The sequence below is a fragment of the Anser cygnoides genome, chromosome 12, assembly GCF_040182565.1.
Source record: "Anser cygnoides isolate HZ-2024a breed goose chromosome 12, Taihu_goose_T2T_genome, whole genome shotgun sequence".
NCBI classification, from domain to species: domain Eukaryota; kingdom Metazoa; phylum Chordata; class Aves; order Anseriformes; family Anatidae; genus Anser; species Anser cygnoides.
Genome location: NC_089884.1, coordinates 84,485 through 104,413, shown reverse-complemented (window position 1 = coordinate 104,413; position 19,929 = coordinate 84,485). Strand labels below are relative to the sequence as shown.

Sequence of the window (19,929 nt, the reverse complement as noted above, 5' to 3'; positions counted from 1 at the left end):
GGCTGGGCCGCGGGCGTCGAACGCGGCAGGCCCGGGCCCTTCGAGAGCGCCGTGGGGGGGGTGTGGGGACACGGCCCAGGCTGGCGGCGTGGCAGCGGAGAGGCTCCGGTGAGGCCCCCCGCACCCTGCGAGCGGACGGCTACAGGCAGCTCCTCGCCGCCTCCGGGCAGCGGGGGCGGGCCCGGCCGGCTGCTCCCTGCCGCGCCGGTCCCGCTTGGGCGGCCGGGGGCGGGGCGGGGCGGGCGGCCCCTGTCAGGCGGGGCCCTGCCCGGGGATGCTCCATCGCGGGGCGGATCGGCGCCTTCCCGGGCTCCTCCCGCTGCCGCGGCGCCTTGGCCACGTCTGAAAGCGGCCCATTGTCTCCGTGGGGAGCGCGGATCCTCGCGGTGCCGGGAGGCGGCGGGGAGGTACGGCCGGGCCGGCGGGGGCGAAGGGCGTCTCGCAGGGCCCCTGCCGCGGCCGGCAAGCCGGGCGGGCGCGGGGTCCGCGGCGAGGACGGGCCCGTCCGACGGCAGCGCCCGCTCTCTTTCAGCCGCTCGCGCGCGCCGGTGACTTGGCGGCGGGGCTCCGCGCGGTGCGGTCGGTTGTGGTCAAGGGAACGCTGCTGAAAATTTGCCTTGTTTTTTTTTTTTTTTTTTTTTTTTTTCCTGTCTTTTCCTTCCCTAGAGAATATGGCTGATCCGAGTTAAGGTGTTTTTGCTGGAATTAGACGGTTAAATCAGGTGCTGTAGAGAGCATTTCCTGCCGTTCCGGGAAGTCCCTTCCCTCTTTTCTGCAGTGTCCAGCGTCTGTTTGTAGGTGAAAGCGGCGTGTAGGACGAACGACCTTGCCATAGTTTCTTACCTGTAACGGTTGTTTCCGTGGGGCTCTGCGCAGCGCGCCTCCGCCCTCCCGTCCCCGGCCGCTCTGGGCCGCCGCCGCCCTGGTGCTGCCAAAGTCCGCGGCAGGGGAACGGTCGGTCACCGCAGGTGTCCCCACGGCCCCAGTTTTGCCATCCTTAGAAGCAGTCAACGCAGATCGGAAGACGCGAGGTCTGCTCAGTTGCAGTCTGTTTTCTGGTAGCTGAAAACACCTTGTGATCCTCAGCATGGAAAAACAGGTGTTGTAGGGCTATGCCTCAACACTGCTGTTTGTTCAAGGTGTACAACTTTATCTAACTCCAAACTGTTTTGGCCAAAAAAAAGAAGTAAAAAAAAAATCAATTCCCGATACCTTTTATATGTATATATATATAAAACTTTTATGGTCATATCATGAAATCTGTGGTATGTTTCATTGCATTATGAAGTGTTGAATCCTGATGGTTACCTGGGAGTGACTCCTGCATGTCTTTTACCACTAAATTGTAAAAGAAACGCTGTTTTCGAAAGCAGAAATAGCACTATCAGCTAAAATGCTAATATAACGTCAGAATTTGAAACATCTGATTATGGTACTTTTACTGTAGTTTAATTATTTCTGTTGTTGTACTTTCACCGTTAGGTTAAAATAATTAAGCAGGCAGTCCATTCAATGATTTAGCAATCAACAACTACTGGAAAGACTTTTAACTCTTTTTGAAGTACTGGTGGTTATAGAAGGCACCCTCTAAGCTTTTTAAATTATTATTATTTTTTATTTTTTACCACACATTGTTGACAATGCAGCAAGCTTTTGTCTTTTGAAGATGTTCCATTTCCAGTTGTGGAATACTATTGTTAAGCAATGTGTTGTCAGCTGTGTGATTTATAGGAAGAATTACTGTAATATTGTGCATTGTTCTCGGATCTGTTTTGTAATGTTCATGCATTTTCACTGTTTTGAGCAGCAAAATTGTTTCTAATGTAAGCTCACAGAAGCAATTCTTGTGGTGGTGGTTTTGTTTTGTTTTGTTTTCTCTTATACGTATCGGTGTAATGTCTTATATCTGAAGTATGTAGTGAGTAAACACCTTCGTAAAATACAGACCTCCAAGTGACCTTTGCTCTGTTTATCAAGCCATGCACAAACATTTTCGTATTACTTCCGTAAAATTCATGACACCAATATGATCGTTTTCACAGTCAGTACTGAGGTGTACCTTGGTGAATTATAAGTACATAAATCTTACGTACATTCAGCTCTAATGGTTGGTCTGAAAGTCAGTATTTAGTGTTTGACAATCATACTGGACAAAATAATTTTCAGCTAGTGAAAGCCTGAGGATATAATACATCATTGGATATTCATTCAAATTTGTATTTTTGCATTTTGTGGAAGTTAATTTCTTTGTAATCTATAAAGACTTTGGCTTTAAAAAATACTTCATAAATATAAGCTGTTTTAAAAGAAAGTGTGCTTGAAATGTTCTTAGACACAAAATGGCTGGGGAAGACTTTGGCAAAGGCAGCTAAGATTCAGTTGCTCAGAACTCATTTTGTGGGAGCAGGTACTTGTAATTCTTCCCTCAGTTGTTTTCAGTTCTTTGCTTTATTCTAGCCCAAATTTTCAGTCTTCCTGCAACAAACCCAGATCTTTTTGTTCCGAGGGAGTCTTTCATGCCAGTCTTTTGCCCTAGGCTCAGAGAGCCCATATGCGCTGCTCTCTTTCTGTCTTTAGTATAATATAATAGGAGGATTTTTTTCTAACTCTAAAGTTAATTTTTGTTAATTTTCAGGTTGAAATCTGTACTGAAAGGAAGTTCACTCAACAGTAATGCTGTTCTCAGACCTGCAAAGATGTTTGCTTGATTACAATATTACTTGTCTCATGTGACAAATCCCTCATGTGATGTCCCTAAAAGCATGAGGTAAATGATCATCCTCTGCACAAATTATTTCTTCCCTTCTCCATATTTTGGTACCATTTTAGGTCTGAAAAGTGTTCTGTTAATACCATTGTAACTGTTATTAAAATAATTTATGCTTAGCAGCATCTTTATGTATAAAAGCGTATATTGTGATACCAACTGTTGTGATACTTCAGACTTTGCAGAGACATGAAAGGTGTGAAGCAACTTGATGTCCGTATCAATCAGATTTTCTTGCAGCACCATTGCCACTTCTGTTCATTCTGGTCTCATGAGCGAATGAGAAGGTGTTTGCTAGAGGATCTGGTCACTGAGAAGGCATCTGAAGTGGCAGTAATGGGTAGGAAGTCCGGCTGCTGTTGTGCTCCCTTTCTGCCCGTGGTTCATATTCATCCTGGACATAGTCCTGGGCAACCTGTTCTGAGTGTCCCTGCTTGAGCAGGAGTTGGACCAGAAGACCTCCCGAAGTCCCTTCCAACCCCAATCGTTCAGTGATACTGTGAGACTAACCAGGGTCCTTTAATCACTGTTTTGACATGGCAAAAGAATTGCAGTAGCTTGATGAAAAACACGTGCTTTTTTGTTTATTGGTTTGTTTCACAGAAGGTGTGTGAGTTTATACCTTTCACTGTTCATTTCTACTTTGTAAGCTCGGCAGTTAGCTGTGTGGTTCTGTAATGTGAGTAGTGACCCAGGAGGCTTGAGGGACCGATCGTAAGGGAGGCCTAGCATAACTCCACCTGAAAAGTATATGTAAATAATTTCATGACACAATTATGCAGTAGATGTTCAAAAGGTCTAATAATTGTTACTGTAAAGATCTGAGTGTATGGCTCGAGATGTATTTTGTTGGCAGCTGTGATCTGGGGCTCCTCCTTTTGTAACTATGCCTTTTTCCCCCCCTTCCTTGTGCCAGCTCCGGTACTGTTATGTACAGTGTTGCGTTGCTTAGACACTGAAGAGCTAGGTTCAAAAAAATGAGTGAGTAGTTCTCTTCCAAGCTAGCAGACTGAAGTGGCTTAGCAGAGCGTCTGATAAGCATTGGGAACTATGCAAGGGAGGCTTAGTGGGCCTTGGGTTTCATCCTCAGAGGTGCTATTGCAGGCATGTGTCATGGATATTGGTGCAGCATTGATGCAAATGTGGAGTCACTGGACAAAATGTCCTTGCCTCAATGGGCAGCGTAACAAAATTGGGGATATCCATGGTTTTAGAGATAGATAAATGCTTTCGTGTAGCTACAGAATGATATTATGTGATGAAGCAGGGAACATAATAAAGCAGTGAAAAGGCATTTGTAGCTGAGTAGGTGAATATAAAGAGTATATCATGCAAGTGAAAGACAGTAGTTTGGGAGAAAAAAAATATTTCTGCTGCTTTTCTCGGCTTATAAACAAAAGTTTAGTAGCAAAATTGTGTTCATTTAAAATAGTGTTTATATCCTGACAAGACATTTGGGCAGTGGAAAGAGCTGAGACTGCCTGTTTCTACCATCTCTTTTAATTAACCATTTGTTTCAGCTTTCAGTACTAGTAAATAGTCTTTTTCATGTTTCATAATGCTAGCACTAAGAACTTAGCTCACGTATTACCTCAAATGGGTTTGCATCTGTATTTGCTAGTATGCATTATTTGTTTTCAACGGTCCAGAGTGTGTTGGTATATCTGCCATTCATTGTAACAAGAAAAAAAATGTTTAAATGCAGTTAGATAGTAAATAGTTACATATAAAAGCCTTGATATGGTCTTCGTACCTGAGAATTCATATTTCCCTAAAACCCAGCCTGTTAACATACTAACTACTTTCAAGTGGAATCTGCTAAAGTGAGAGTACCAAGAGTCAGGTGACAAAAATCTCTAGGGAAAAGCTGTGAGGAGTGCATGTAGCTAATTCTAACTCAAAAATGGATAGTTCCTTAAATGCAATCTCAGAGTAATCAGTCATGGGGAATATGCACTCCATACGAAAGGCATGCATCAGCTGCTTGTTCCGTATAACATTTATAGCCAGAAGCTGCTCGAGGTTGCAAGTTTTCACCCATCTCCTGTAATTTTGAAAAATAGAAAGTTGTGCACTATCATCAGTTGGTGTAGTGTCCTACAGTCACCACAGGGTGCAACGCTTACAGTTAATGAGAAGATGATTTTAATTTCAGTACCCACAGTTGCTAATGTTCCCATCTACTCCTTTCAAGCGATAGAAACCCTTGTACTGTTAGACTGAGATTGAACTACAGTGGAGTGGAGTGACTAAGATTTTCTTTTTCCTTGGCAGCGTTTCCCAGAATCCAAGTTGAGACCTTTTTATATTTTTTATTGTTTTTATTCCAGCAGTTGAGCAGCCTCAACACAAGATTTCTTTCAGCATCAAACCTTCACTACAAACTTACTTTTACTGTGACCTTGTTGTAATGCATTTCTTTCTTTCTGTTTTCAACACCCGTCCATCTGCAGATGTTCTCCTCTGAGTACTACTGATAAAGGAACCAAATAGTGCTGAATTATGTATATGAACATCTAAAGAAAGGTCTTACTAATGCAAGAGTTTGTATTGTGTAAGTTTTATCATTGTTACGCCATAGCATCAACGGCTCACCAGCATTTTCCTTCTCTTTTTCAGCGTTTTAAATTGCTTTTCCTCGGTGAGAATGGCAAGGATTCGGATCTCTAGCACAATTGTTATACTTTTTGTTATGGTTCAGACTGGATTCTTAGTCTTCATGTATGCCCGGTACAGTAGCTTCATGCTTCAGTCTGAGGAGAAACCGTCTCAAGTCCACATCCTCATTCTCTCCTCCTGGCGGTCAGGATCTTCTTTTGTTGGTCAACTTTTCAGCCAGCACCCCAGTGTCTTCTACCTGATGGAGCCTGCCTGGCACGTATGGGTTACGATGTATCAGAACAGTGCCAAGGTCTTGCACATGGCAGTGCGGGACCTAGTCAGGTCGGTCTTTCTGTGTGACATGTCTGTGTTTGACGCTTACATGCCTTGGAAAAGAAACTTATCTGATCTTTTCCAGTGGGCAGTGAGTCGAGCTCTATGTTCAGCTCCTGCTTGTGACTCCTTTCAGCGTACTGACATAACCAGTGAAATGGCGTGCAAGACTCTTTGTGGACGGTACCCATTCACCAAGGTGGAGGAAGCCTGTAAAACTTACAGCCATGTTGTCATCAAGGAGGTTCGGTTTTTTGACTTGAAGGTCCTCTACCCACTTCTCACTGATCCATCCCTGAACCTCAAAATCATTCACCTGGTCCGTGACCCCAGGGCAGTTGTCAAGTCACGAGAACAATCAGTCAAAGCATTAGCCCGTGACAATGGAATTGTTCTGAGTACCAATGGCACTAAAGTGGAAGATAGCAAATACAAAGTAATGCAAGAGATTTGTAGAAGTCATGTTCAGATTTATGAAACAGCTACTCTGAAACCACCTAGTTTCCTTAAAGATCGCTATCTAATGATCCGTTTTGAAGATCTGGTAAGAGATCCATTGTCAGAAATCTCAGAAATGTATAAATTTGCAGATCTTAGTTTGACCCCCACACTCAAAAGTTGGGTCTATAACATCACCCATGGACAGGGGCCAGGAAGAAAAAAAGAAGCCTTCAAAATCACGTCTCGAGATGCAGTTAATGTTTCCCAGGCCTGGAGAAATGTTCTTTCATTCCAGAAAATTAAGAAAATACAGGAAGTTTGCAAAGGTGCTATAAACATGCTTGGCTATCAGCTAGTGGATTCAGAAAAAGAACAAAGAGATCTGTCACTGGATTTAGTGTTGCCAAGAAGACAAAACCAATTCAGCTGGTCATCATTTAATCCAAAGAACTAAGACATTACTTTGAAAGATGGGGGTGAGGGGTGGGGAGTATTTATCTATTGTGCAGTACATAAGTAATATGAAAATCCCTGGCTGATGAGGTTAATTAGCTTCCTGTCTGATGGTTTTCCAAGTAGTGTAAGCAGTTTCTTTTTTTTTTTTTCCTGAGTTCCGTACACTACAGAACAACAACAAAAAACACATGAGAAATGCAGCAAGGTACTTGTGTGATTGCGAATTTACGGCAGAACTGGGCTGTTCTCATCATTGTTTTAAAAATATAATTTAAATACTTTGTATTAAAGAAGTTTGATCATTGATAATAGTTTACTTATAGGTCTGTGCTTTAAATACTCAAGAATTTCTGTCTTTAACTTGTGTATAGGGAACAAAGTAGAAACTGATCTCACTTTTTTACCTAGAATCACTTGACTTTTGTCTTTTGTTCTAAAGTTGTGCAGTTGTGTATTTTTTAGGCTTCCTTTGAAGCTTTTAATTTCAACATAAACATTCTCCAAGTGCAGGGATAACAGCAGTCGTTTTGTTTTAAAAGGCTTTAGAAGTAGCTTCACATACTGATAGATTTCTTAGAGCTTTGTCTGGAATGTCAGATTTTGTAGTCAGATATTTGAATGGGAAGTTGGCAGACAGCTCTATTCTTGGGATGGAAAAAAAAAGAAAAGAGGTAAAGAAACTTTGAGGGGAGTCACTGTGGAAATATGTGGAATATAATGCTGTCCCAATTGTGTGTTTTAATGCTGTGACGGAGTAGGCACATGCTTGATTCCACGAATGCAATGTACATCATTATCCCCTTTCTTCCACACTACAGGTATTATTACTGAAGGTCACTGAGAAACGTAAGGTGTCTCTTTTAATACAGTACATCTGTATTAAAGGCCAGCTGTGCTTACAGGGAGGGCATCCAATGCAAACCAGACATGCTCTGACGTGCCCGCAGTCCCGGTGACAGGAGAGTCCTTTTGCCCAGGCTGCCTTTCTCTGGCTACCTCCTCCATTCTTCTTGCCTTGCAGCTCCACACTGGGACTCTTCTTTCTTCCTTCTCCGCCATCGGACACTACAAAAAGGAAGGAGGACTCTGTGAGACGTGACAAGAGCCAGCTGCTGGGCCTGAAGGACAGTGGGATGCCCACCGTGCAGGGAGGTACCCCCAGGGCTACATCTCAGGAACCCTTCTTGTGCACACATGAGGCCCACAACACTTACTTTCTCCTCTACTTAGACATCCTAGTTCCCACCCCACACACACACACACTTCCCAAGGACCTGCGTGCTCTGCTCAGGACCCTCCGGAGGTCCTGCAGGTCTTTCACATTTGTGCAGCAGCGTCCTTTCCAGCTTGTACCGTGCTGCTATTGGTTCCATGCCCCCTCTGAGGACACCCACTGCCTTCTCAGATCCTGAGGGTTTTTTTTTTTTGCTTTGTTTTCTTGTTTAACTGTATGTCAGAGGGCACGCAGCCAGGATGGCTGACCATAGTGTGTGGCACCCTCAGCAGTAAAAGCTGGGGCTAAGATGGGGCGGGTTGGAGTGGACGTTGGACTCCTTACTTTACTTTGCTTGTGCATGCTGCTTTTTCTGTGCCCGTTAAGCTGTCTTGACCTCAACACGTGACTTTCCTTGCTTGCACCTTTCTGATTGTCTTCCCCCACCTGGCTCGGGAGAGGAAACGAGCAAGGGTCTGCCGGGCGCTCAGGGCTGCCTGGGGTGGCTAACCGACAACCCTTTTCTAAACGCCCGTACTTTGTTACTTCTTAGTTTTGAAAATATTTTAATGAAGCCATGCTTAGGAGTATGCTTTAAAGTCGTGGAGGTGTTCGTGCTTTGAGGAAAAAGTTGCACCGAATTCTTAAACGCCTTCAGAAAGGACTGTGACTTTCCTACAGTCAGCTCGGGTGGCAGTCACCGGCAAAACAGAGCACGCTGTCAGCTTGGACCTTGGATGCCAAGTGCAAGGTGTTTCCTAAGTATAACATATACCCCCTTCTGAAGTTTACCTGTCTAGCATCAATTTGCCTCCAGCGGATTTTGGTATTCCCGAAAGGACTGGGATTAAAGAACAGGCATGTGCCTCAGCAGTGCAGAATTTTATTCTGCAGATAAAATTTCTTGTTCTGTGGTTACGTTTTCTGGTAGCTTGTATTTTGCAGGAAGCACTTAGAAACATTTAGCTTACTTCCAAACAAGTAAAGACAAAGTCCTGTTACCTTTAGGCTAGGGCTACTTTTCCCTTCGGCTAGAAACGATAGGAAGATGCCACCTGCTGCAAGCTTTGTTGGGAGAGGGCCAAGCATACCCAGACCTTCTTTTTTTTTAAAAAAAAAAAAGGTTAAAAAAAAAAGGCACCACAGGGCAACCTCTGCCCTAAGTTGTGTAAACGCATAAAGCTGTGAGTGGCGGTTTGTTTTTTTTTTTTTTTTTTTTTTTTTTAGCTCACACATCAGCACAGCTTAGTGCAAGGACATGGAGGTGCTTGAGAGAGTCCAGAGAAGGGCAGCGAAGCTGGTGAGGGGTCTGGAGAACAAGTCTTACGAGGAGCGGCTGAGGGAGCTGGGATTGTTCAGCCTGGAGAAGAGGAGGCTCAGGGGCGACCTTATCGCTCTCTACAGGTACCTTAAAGGAGGCTGTAGCGAGGTGGGGGTTGGCCTATTCTCCCACGTGCCTGGTGACAGGACGAGGGGGAATGGGCTAAAGTTGCACCAGGGGAGTTTTAGGTTGGATATTAGGAAGAACTTCTTTACTGAAAGGGTTGTTAGGCATTGGAATAGGCTGCCCAGGGAAGTGGTTGAGTCACCATCCCTGGAGGTCTTTAAGAGACGTTTAGATGTTGAACTTAGTGATATGGTTTAGTGGAGGACTTGTTAAGTGTTAGGTCAGAGGTTGGACTCGGTGATCTTGGAGGTCTCTTCCAACCTAGATGATTCTGTGTCTGCTCCGGGAAGCCGTGCCTGCCGCTCTGCTTCCACGCATGCGCGGAGCGGGCCGACTCGCCTAACGAGGGGGAGCCGGGCGGCGCCGCAGGACCCCTGCCCGCGGCAAAATGGCGGCGCCCTTCTCCGGAGTTGGAGCCGCGCCGGGCTGGCTCTGTACCGGCCTGGGAACCGAGGGCGGAAAGCGGCCTACAGAGCGTGCGGGCACTGAGGCTGGAAGCACTCCGTGATTGGCTGGGAATCGAGGGCGGAACTGCCGTCAGGACATGCCTTCGCTGAGGGCGGAAGTGGTGTCACGGCTCGCCTTCACTGAGGGCGGAAACGCTCCGTGATTGGCTCGGAGGAACCCAGGGCGGAGGTGCCGTGCAGGGCTTGCCGGCACTATGGGCGGAAGCTCTCGGGCCGGGCCGGGCTCGGCTCGGGCCGGGCCGCCGAGGCGCGGCGCCGCAACGAGGTTGGTGGTCGGTGCCGCCCCGGGCCGGGCCGGGACGGGACGGGACGAGGCGGCGGGCGGTTGGGGCGCCACGCGGTCGGCAGCTTCTGCGGAAACGGCCCTTGTGCGGGGCGGGGGCGGCGCCGGAGCGGAGCGGACCGGACCGGGCGTGCGGCGGGGTCTGCACTGCGCGGGGCTTCGGGGGGCTGGGGGAGAGGGGCGCGGAGCGGCGGGAAGCGGCGGCGGGGGGGGGGGGGGGGGGGGGGGGCGGTTGTGTGCGCTTGGCCGACTCCCTCTGCGTCGGATGGACTGCTCCGTCCCGCGGCATGCTGGGAGCTGTAGTTCTGTGGTGCGCGGCCGGTCTTTCCCCGAGCCGGGGCCGGGGCCGGGGCCGGGGCCGGGCCGTGCGCGCCGGGAGGCGCAGGTTGCCGCTGGCTGCGAGCGCGGCTGCCGGCGGTGAGGCGAGCGAGAGCCTTCGGGGGCGCTTCCCCGGAGCGTCGGGCCGGGAGGGGTGGGGGCTGCGGCGGCCGGGCGCGGGTCCTCGCTGCGCTCGATCGTCGGGCTGCGCCTCGGAGGTTTTCCTCCCCCCGCGCGCTGACGGCCGGCTCTCTCCTTTCCCTGCGGCTCACCAGGGCAGAAGCAGCTCCTCGCCGCTGGGACCCCCGCGGGGTTTGTCGCTGAGCGAAGGTGGCGCGGCAGCTGAAGGGAGGAAAGCTGCAGCTGGCGTGCTGCAGTCGCAGGTTTCCCAGGAGAAAGAGCAGCCCGTCTGTCCAGGTAAGTCGCAGCAACCTTTGGGAGAAACTGAGGTGTGCTCGTAAACTTCCTGCAGCCCAGGCTCAAAGGCTTAATCGAATTTGCAGAAGCGCGAACTGTTCGGCGCGGGGAAGCGCAAAGGAAAGCCGCGTGGTGCCTGCCGAGCTGTAGTAGCTTCTTAGACCTAGAATGAATTGGCCTGTCGAGCTCTGTCTCTTTGTTGCTCAGTCTGTGGTACAAGAGGCTAACCTTTGTCCCACCTCAGCTTTCGGAGTTGTCCTAGAAATAAACCGGTGCTTGCAGGGCTTTCCAGAACGCTGATTGTGGTCGGTCAAGACAGACATGAGAGGCAATTTCTGCCTGTCTGTCTGTCTACTGGTTATGTCCCGAGAGTTTTGCTTGACCTGTGTGCAACAAAAGAGGCCTTGGGCCCGTACTGAGCAGCGAGAGAAAGCAAAACTCCAGGTAAGCGCTGGCCGTGGCAAAGTTGCTTGGGAATTGAGCGGCTGGGGGCTTTCCAGTGGAACTCAGTACGCAGACAGAAACGTGACCTTCGAGGTCCCTGTCTGCCTTGCGTTGAAGCTGTGGTATTTGACCCATAACTGTATGGAGTTGCTAAATCCTAGAGTGGATGATAGAGACGTCCCTGGTTCAGCCTTTTTTGCCACAGTCATTGCAGAAATATTGGAAAAGTGAGTATTATCACTCTCTTTAAATTCACCTTTTAAAGTATTCTTTCTGCAGACTCCTGTCTGTGGTTTAGGTACTTGATTTGCGTGAAACAGAGCCAGACTTTCCTATTAACTAGCGCCGCGATTGAAATTCCCTGTCGTTGGAGAACAGGAACTATAAATGGTGCTTGGCAGTTTAAAATCTCTTGGCTTCTACGGAGGCTAACTTGCCAAAGCGAATAGGAAGTAGCCTAAAGTTTGGTAAAGACGCTGAATAGAAAAGGTCCTCTTCTTGACGGGAAAAGAGCTTCGCAGAACATGAGCTCTGTTTCCCGTAGGGCTCCCTACTTACCCACCCGTTCAGCGATTATTGCAGGCTTCGACTGGTCCCCTCAGGTCCAATATCGCACAAGCGTTGTGCCGCAGACGGTGCCTTAGCTTACTTTCCATCTTGTGCTGCATTACTTATACCCACAGAAGACTTACTTCAGCGTCAAATAAACCCCGTGCGAAGCGTCCCCGAATCATGCCAGTGGGACCATCCCGTTGTGGCTGGTAAAATCCAGGAACAGGACGATGCTTGGAGGAACGTAACCTATGGAGGAGCAGGCAACAGTCTCCTGTTAGGCAACAGGTTTTCGAGACTGGTTTTCCCACCCCCCCGCGCATTTTGAAGGAGGCAGTCCCTAAGCTGATGCAATCCAACTGCATCTAAGCTGTAGGTTGTTACTTCCATAAGTTATAAAGGAACTTAACTTTTGTTTGTTTGTTTGTTTGTTTGTTTGTTTTAAATCGAGGCTTGTGTGCGTGCGTTTGGCTTGTTCCGATGGCTGGTGTAGATGATCGCTCACGTGCCCCAAAGCTCCCTGTGCTGATGTTGGATCTGCCCCTCGGTAAAGGACGGCATCCCGTGTGTTCAGCTTTTCTTCCTTACTGTGTCATATGTATGTATGTCTTTATTTACTTTTCTGAAATAAAGGGTGGATTTTTCATGGGTCTCTCTGTGAGCGTATCGAACCAAGCCGCAGTAAATATGTGTAAGCGAGTAGGCTGCAGCGTGTACTGGGCAGTATCGGAGTGCTACCCTGCTAGCAGTGGAGAGCCAGGTGAAGGTGTCCAGGGTAAGGGCTTGTTCTGCCTCAGGTTGAACGGAAAGTTTCTGAAGTTGAGCATCCCGGGGGATGTTTGTAGGACTGTTGTTAGACGATAAAAGTTCAGATGGCTGTCGACAAAGGGGATTTTGTTGGCTCTTTTAGATAGCTATTCCTACCAAAGATCGCATCGGTTACAAAAGGTTGTAGTAACCTCGCAGTCTCTATGTTCTGTAGCGTCTGTAGCAAAATAAACTGGCAGATGAGTAAATGAGCAGGTACAAATACACGTGACTCTACAGCTGAGATAAAATAACATGCAGTTTCTTCTGTGTTTTGTCTTTCAAAGCACATTGTTGCCGAGCGCCTGAGCTTTTTGCTCGCGTTACCGAGGCAAGGAATGGCTGCGCTTCTTCCCCCCTCATCCCTCTCTTTTTTTTTTTTTCTCCTCCTCTCCCTTGATGACAGGGACTCGAAATGTTTTCCTCAGATGTCCACGTGAAAATTTAAAAAAAAAAAAAAAAAAAAGCGATGGTGATCACTGACAGAATTGGGTGACTTTTTCAAGGTAGAGGGCAAAGAACGTGGAAATTTCTAGTACGTTAGCGTTACTCTGTTAACAGAACCAACGTACACACCGCTTGCTGTTCCTAGTTTTTTGGTTTGGTTTTCCTTTCAGTAGTCTCCCCAAAGGCTCCACAAAGGACACCTTGTGTATCTTTTCTGTTCTTCCAGGATTCATTCGTCAGGAAAGACAACCGTGAAATCTGAGGGCTGTGGACGAGGGCTGTGGAACCATCTGGTAGATGGTTGTTGCAGTTGCCTTTGGTCACGTCATTCGTCCTTTTAGCTTGCCCTTTACTTTACCTTGAGTGGAATTTTTCTTGCCACGCTATGTTTGCAGTGGTAACATTGCTGCCGAGGTGTTTTTTGACTAAAAATGATCCTAACTGTAGTAGTGAATTCACAGCGTGTGGCTTTGTGTACTGACTCCCATGATCACAACTTTTTTTTTTTTTCCTTTGTCACAGATAGGAGAAAAGCTCTTTCCAGAGAGATGGAGAAGGAATTAATTATACCTCTGCCTCATCCTGTGAGACCGGAAGACGGTGAGTGACTAACTGTAAGCTGCGATTCTCAGGAGTCGCATGGCTAAGAGTCTCGGGTTCCTTCTCTGCCTGACCCCCAGGGCCTTAGGCATGGGAAATCTTAGGCTTAATGTTTTTCCCTATGAAATACTGTCGCGCTAAGGGGCGTAGCTGACTAACTGTTACGGGTCTGGTCGGATTCAGGTTACTGAACTATCACGGTCACGGATTCACCAATAACGTAGCACGCCCTCGCTCTAGTCGCGTTCAATGAGAACTGTCACGGCTAGGAACAATGCAATGAACAGCAATTTATTACAGCAACAAGGACACAGGTTCTTTGGATCGCCAGCGATAAATTCACTGTCCGCGAAAGCAAGCAAGCACGCATGAAATACACAGGTACTCGTCCTGGCTGTTAACGCATTAAAAGGCACAAAGGCTCTAGAGATTTCTAAGTTTCCAAGGAGACACCTGGTACAACCAAGCGTTCAAGTATTACCCCACAGCGTCCCAGTGCGGGGGGAAGAGAGGCTCAGCCAGTCGACTGATCCTGGAAGTCAGAAAGGTATCCTTGGTGATGGTATCTTCCCTAACACCCCCTTTCACTTAAGACAGTTTACATTTATTTTCTCTCCTTTAGGTGGGGCTTGAGTGACTCTAGTCAGGCATACCTTGGTTATGTTTGGTGTAAAGTTTTCTTGCTTTCGTTTAAAGGTAGAGGGGTCTGAGAAACTCAGAGCATGCCCTCAGTGAGGGGTGGTCGCACCTTGGAGATACGGAGCTTTTGGGATGGAGGTGTGTTTTGGTATTATGATGATACTAGAATGAGCAAAAGTTCCCTAGAGTGCAGTGTTTTGTTAAAAACGTGACAGGTCGTTGGCTCAGGGTAGCAAACGTGCAGCTTATCGGTCTCAGTGTGCACAAGAGCATCTGGTCCCCATCTGGTCGCAGAGCCTATCTGTGGTGTTTCCACTCCGCTTTACGCTCCGTCCCCTTCCTTAGAGTCAGCACACCAAGTTCCCCTAGTGCGATAGCACGTAAAGTTGGAGGCCTAGGGAACGCTTAGGTAGCGCAGCTGCCCTCCACCCTGAAAGCTTCTTCGATGCTGTACACTTTCTTTAAAAGGTGAATATGAGTTTAATTTGCCTTGTTACTTAAGGCAATTACTCCGCAACTGCCCAAAGCAGCGACAGTGAGAAGCCCACTTCCAGCATCCGCTCCCCACGCAGGGACGGACGGACGGACGGACAGACAGACGCCGCTCTTTGCCTTGCCCGCCAGGGGAAGGGGAGAACGACCGGGCAGGGAGCCCCACCGCAACCCCCTCCCGGGAGTCCTGCACAGCAGTTTAATAAAGTTTGCTTTCCGGCCCGTGCCCCCTTTGGTGGTTGCCATGGGGGGAAGTGGCTGTCGCCATCTGTGTGTGGGTGCAGGTTCCGTAGCGGGGTGGGTGTGGAGGGGGGGGGTGGCCCCGTGTCCACCGGCCGCAGGATGCTGACGACCCCTCGGAGTGCGGGGCCAGCCCTGCCGGGTGGGGGGGCAGCTCGCTGCTGTCTTTGCTCCCCGGGCTGGGGGGACTGCTCTGTGTGGCGGGGGCTGCTTGCAGAGGCGCAAGTGGGGAGGGGGCTGGGGGTTCCCGGCAGGACCCCCAGGGCAGGGGATGGCGTTGTGTAGGCCGGGTCCTGGGGGATTGGCGGCTGGGGCAGGGAAAGCCCAGGCGGGGGTGGCATGGGGTGGCAGGCACAGGTCTGTGGGTGCTGGGCTGCAGGTGGGGAAGCCTGGGGCTGGCTCTGTGGTGTTTGCAGTGTCAAGCCGCCAGGAGCACCATTCCCCCAGCAAGCCGGGAGTTGTGGTCATTGGGCTCAGAGCATCCCGTTGCCCCCGTTGGGTTCGTTGTTATTATCTCCCTGCCTTTTTTGTCCCGATCAAAAATGTACTGTTTCAGCTTGCCGCCACTCAGCTTCCCAGCCGTGAGCGGCACGTTGCTCAAGGCAGACCCTTCCTCCCTGAGGCGGCGTGGGGTGCAAATTTCTGCTGTTTTCATTTGTGCTTTCTCTGAGAAAATGGTCTGGGAAGCCGTCCCTGCTGCCCTCAGGACGCGTCCTGCCGGCGAGAAGCGGGTACTGCAGGCGGCGGGGCCACGCATGCGCGGTGGCGCCTTTGAATGCCCCCTTCCGCCACCTGCTGGTGAAAATCCGGTACTGCAGGCGCCTTGGGTCAGCGCATACGCTGTGGTGCCCCCTGGCGCCCTCTGCGCCACCTGGTGGCCTAAAGTGGGTACTGCAGGCGCCTCGGGGCCCCGCATACGCTGTGGCGCCCTCTGCCGCCGCATGGTGGCGAAAAGTGGGTACTGCAGGCGCCGCGGGGCCGCGCATACGCTGTGGCGCCCTCTGCGCCACCAGGTGGCGAAAAGTGGGTGCTGCAGGCGCCTCGGGGCACCGCATACGCTGTGGCGCCCTCTACCGCCGCCTGGTGGCGAAAAGTGGGTACTGCAGGCGCCGCGGGGCCGCGCATACGCTGTGGCGCCATCTGCGCCAACAGGTGGCCGAAAGTGGGTACTGCAGGCGCCTCGGGGCCGCGCATACGCTGTGGCGCCTTCTGCGCCACCAGGTGGCGAAAAGTGGGTACTGCAGGCGCCTCGGGACGGCGAATACGCTGTGGCGCCCTCTGCGCCACCAGGTGGCCGAAAGTGGGTACTGCAGGCGCCTCGGGGCCGCGCATACGCTGTGGCGCCCTCTGCCGCCGCCTGGTGGCCGAAAGTGGGTACTGCAGGCGCCCCGGGGCCGCGCATGCGCGGTGGCGCCCCCCCGGCGCCCTCTGCCGCCGCCTGGTGGCCGATAGTGGGTACTGCAGGCGCCCCGGGGCCGCGCATGCGCGGTGGCGCCCCCCGGCGCCCTCTGCCGCCGCCTGGTGGCCGAAAGTGGGTACTGCAGGCGCCCCGGGGCCGCGCATGCGCGGTGGCGCCCCCCGGCGCCCTCTGCCGCCGCCTGGTGGCCGAAAGTGGGTACTGCAGGCGCCCCGGGGCCGCGCATGCGCGGTGGCGCCCCCCGGCGCCCTCTGCCGCCGCCTGGTGGCCGAAAGTGGGTACTGCAGGCGCCTCGGGGCCCCGCATACGCTGTGGCGCCCTCTACCGCCGCCTGGTGGCGAAAAGTGGGTACTGCAGGCGCCTCGGGGCCGCGCATACGCTGTGGCGCCCTCTGCGCCACCAGGTGGCGAAAAGTGGGTACTGCAGGCGCCTCGGGGCACCGCATACGCTGTGGCGCCCTCTACCGCCGCCTGGTGGCGAAAAGTGGGTACTGCAGGCGCCGCGGGGCCGCGCATACGCTGTGGCGCCATCTGCGCCAACAGGTGGCGAAAAGTGGGTACTGCAGGCGCCTCGGGGCCGCGCATACGCTGTGGCGCCTTCTGCGCCACCAGGTGGCGAAAAGTGGGTACTGCAGGCGCCTCGGGACGGCGAATACGCTGTGGCGCCCTCTGCGCCACCAGGTGGCCGAAAGTGGGTACTGCAGGCGCCTCGGGGCCGCGCATACGCTGTGGCGCCCCCCGGCGCCCTCTGCCGCCGCCTGGTGGCCGAAAGTGGGTACTGCAGGCGCCCCGGGGCCGCGCATGCGCGGTGGCGCCCCCCGGCGCCCTCTGCCGCCGCCTGGTGGCCGAAAGTGGGTACTGCAGGCGCCCCGGGGCCGCGCATGCGCGGTGGCGCCCCGCGGCGCCCTCTGCCGCCGCCTGGTGGCCGAAAGTGGGTACTGCAGGCGCCCCGGGGCCGCGCATGCGCGGTGGCGCCCCCCGGCGCCCTCTGCCGCCGCCTGGTGGCCGAAAGTGGGTACTGCAGGCGCCCCGGGGCCGCGCATGCGCGGTGGCGCCCCCGGCGCCCTCTGCCGCCGCCTGGTGGCCGAAAGTGGGTACTGCAGGCGCCCCGGGGCCGCGCATGCGCGGTGGCGCCCCCCGGCGCCCTCTGCCGCCGCCTGGTGGCCGAAAGTGGGTACTGCAGGCGCCCCGGGGCCGCGCATGCCCGGTGGCGCCCCCGGCGCCCTCTGCCGCCGCCTGGTGGCCGAAAGTGGGTACTGCAGGCGCCTCGGGGCCGCGCATACGCTGTGGCGCCTTCTGCGCCACCAGGTGGCGAAAAGTGGGTACTGCAGGCGCCTCGGGACGGCGAATACGCTGTGGCGCCCTCTGCGCCACCAGGTGGCCGAAAGTGGGTACTGCAGGCGCCTCGGGGCCGCGCATACGCTGTGGCGCCCTCTGCCGCCGCCTGGTGGCCGAAAGTGGGTACTGCAGGCGCCCCGGGGCCGCGCATGCGCGGTGGCGCCCCCCGGCGCCCTCTGCCGCCGCCTGGTGGCCGATAGTGGGTACTGCAGGCGCCCCGGGGCCGCGCATGCGCGGTGGCGCCCCCCGGCGCCCTCTGCCGCCGCCTGGTGGCCGAAAGTGGGTACTGCAGGCGCCCCGGGGCCGCGCATGCGCGGTGGCGCCCCCCGGCGCCCTCTGCCGCCGCCTGGTGGCCGAAAGTGGGTACTGCAGGCGCCCCGGGGCCGCGCATGCGCGGTGGCGCCCCCCGGCGCCCTCTGCCGCCGCCTGGTGGCCGAAAGTGGGTACTGCAGGCGCCTCGGGGCCCCGCATACGCTGTGGCGCCCTCTACCGCCGCCTGGTGGCGAAAAGTGGGTACTGCAGGCGCCTCGGGGCCGCGCATACGCTGTGGCGCCCTCTGCGCCACCAGGTGGCGAAAAGTGGGTACTGCAGGCGCCTCGGGGCACCGCATACGCTGTGGCGCCCTCTACCGCCGCCTGGTGGCGAAAAGTGGGTACTGCAGGCGCCGCGGGGCCGCGCATACGCTGTGGCGCCATCTGCGCCAACAGGTGGCGAAAAGTGGGTACTGCAGGCGCCTCGGGGCCGCGCATACGCTGTGGCGCCTTCTGCGCCACCAGGTGGCGAAAAGTGGGTACTGCAGGCGCCTCGGGACGGCGAATACGCTGTGGCGCCCTCTGCGCCACCAGGTGGCCGAAAGTGGGTACTGCAGGCGCCTCGGGGCCGCGCATACGCTGTGGCGCCCCCCGGCGCCCTCTGCCGCCGCCTGGTGGCCGAAAGTGGGTACTGCAGGCGCCCCGGGGCCGCGCATGCGCGGTGGCGCCCCCCGGCGCCCTCTGCCGCCGCCTGGTGGCCGAAAGTGGGTACTGCAGGCGCCCCGGGGCCGCGCATGCGCGGTGGCGCCCCGCGGCGCCCTCTGCCGCCGCCTGGTGGCCGAAAGTGGGTACTGCAGGCGCCCCGGGGCCGCGCATGCGCGGTGGCGCCCCCCGGCGCCCTCTGCCGCCGCCTGGTGGCCGAAAGTGGGTACTGCAGGCGCCCCGGGGCCGCGCATGCGCGGTGGCGCCCCCGGCGCCCTCTGCCGCCGCCTGGTGGCCGAAAGTGGGTACTGCAGGCGCCCCGGGGCCGCGCATGCGCGGTGGCGCCCCCCGGCGCCCTCTGCCGCCGCCTGGTGGCCGAAAGTGGGTACTGCAGGCGCCCCGGGGCCGCGCATGCCCGGTGGCGCCCCCGGCGCCCTCTGCCGCCGCCTGGTGGCCGAAAGTGGGTACTGCAGGCGCCCCGGGGCCGCGCATGCGCGGTGGCGCCCCCCGGCGCCCTCTGCCGCCGCCTGGTGGCCGAAAGTGGGTACTGCAGGCGCCCCGGGGCCGCGCATGCGCGGTGGCGCCCCCGGCGCCCTCTGCCGCCGCCTGGTGGCCGAAAGTGGGTACTGCAGGCGCCCCGGGGCCGCGCATGCGCGGTGGCGCCCCCCGGCGCCCTCTGCCGCCGCCTGGTGGCCGAAAGTGGGTACTGCAGGCGCCCCGGGGCCGCGCATGCGCGGTGGCGCCCCCCGGCGCCCTCTGCCGCCGCCTGGTGGCCGAAAGTGGGTACTGCAGGCGCCCCGGGGCCGCGCATGCGCGGTGGCGCCCCCCGGCGCCCTCTGCCGCCGCCTGGTGGCCGAAAGTGGGTACTGCAGGCGCCCCGGGGCCGCGCATGCGCGGTGGCGCCCCCCGGCGCCCTCTGCCGCCGCCTGGTGGCCGAAAGTGGGTACTGCAGGCGCCCCGGGGCCGCGCATGCGCGGTGGCGCCCCCCGGCGCCCTCTGCCGCCGCCTGGTGGCCGAAAGTGGGTACTGCAGGCGCCCCGGGGCCGCGCATGCGCGGTGGCGCCCCCCGGCGCCCTCTGCCGCCGCCTGGTGGCCGAAAGTGGGTACTGCAGGCGCCCCGGGGCCGCGCATGCGCGGTGGCGCCCCCCGGCGCCCTCTGCCGCCGCCTGGTGGCCGAAAGTGGGTACTGCAGGCGCCCCGGGGCCGCGCATGCGCGGTGGCGCCCCCCGGCGCCCTCTGCCGCCGCCTGGTGGCCGAA

The 19,929-nt window shown here is 54.7% G+C and overlaps 1 protein-coding gene across 49 annotated transcripts; it reads left to right on the top strand.

The window, feature by feature from the left end:
- Positions 1 to 85: 85 nt before the first annotated feature.
- LOC106046634 (carbohydrate sulfotransferase 5-like) lies at positions 86 to 14,991 on the top strand. Of its 49 annotated transcripts, none has more exons than XR_010834464.1 (8): positions 5,571 to 5,710; positions 7,620 to 9,215; positions 9,524 to 9,990; positions 10,602 to 10,743; positions 11,026 to 12,337; positions 13,516 to 13,593; positions 14,290 to 14,370; positions 14,805 to 14,991. XR_010834464.1 is itself a non-coding variant. In XM_067004376.1 (4 exons), exons 3-4 carry the CDS (start codon positions 2,763 to 2,765, stop codon positions 6,594 to 6,596), a joined length of 1,215 nt encoding a protein of 404 aa, XP_066860477.1. In that variant the 5' UTR covers positions 278 to 407; positions 667 to 722; positions 2,636 to 2,762; the 3' UTR covers positions 6,597 to 6,907. The 49 variants fall into 49 exon arrangements, 6 of the variants coding, with proteins under 6 accessions (XP_047906406.1, XP_047906404.1, XP_066860479.1 ...); XR_010834462.1 differs by having other exon boundaries at positions 14,735 to 14,991; XR_010834459.1 differs by having other exon boundaries at positions 14,701 to 14,991.
- Positions 14,992 to 19,929: the final 4,938 nt, after the last annotated feature.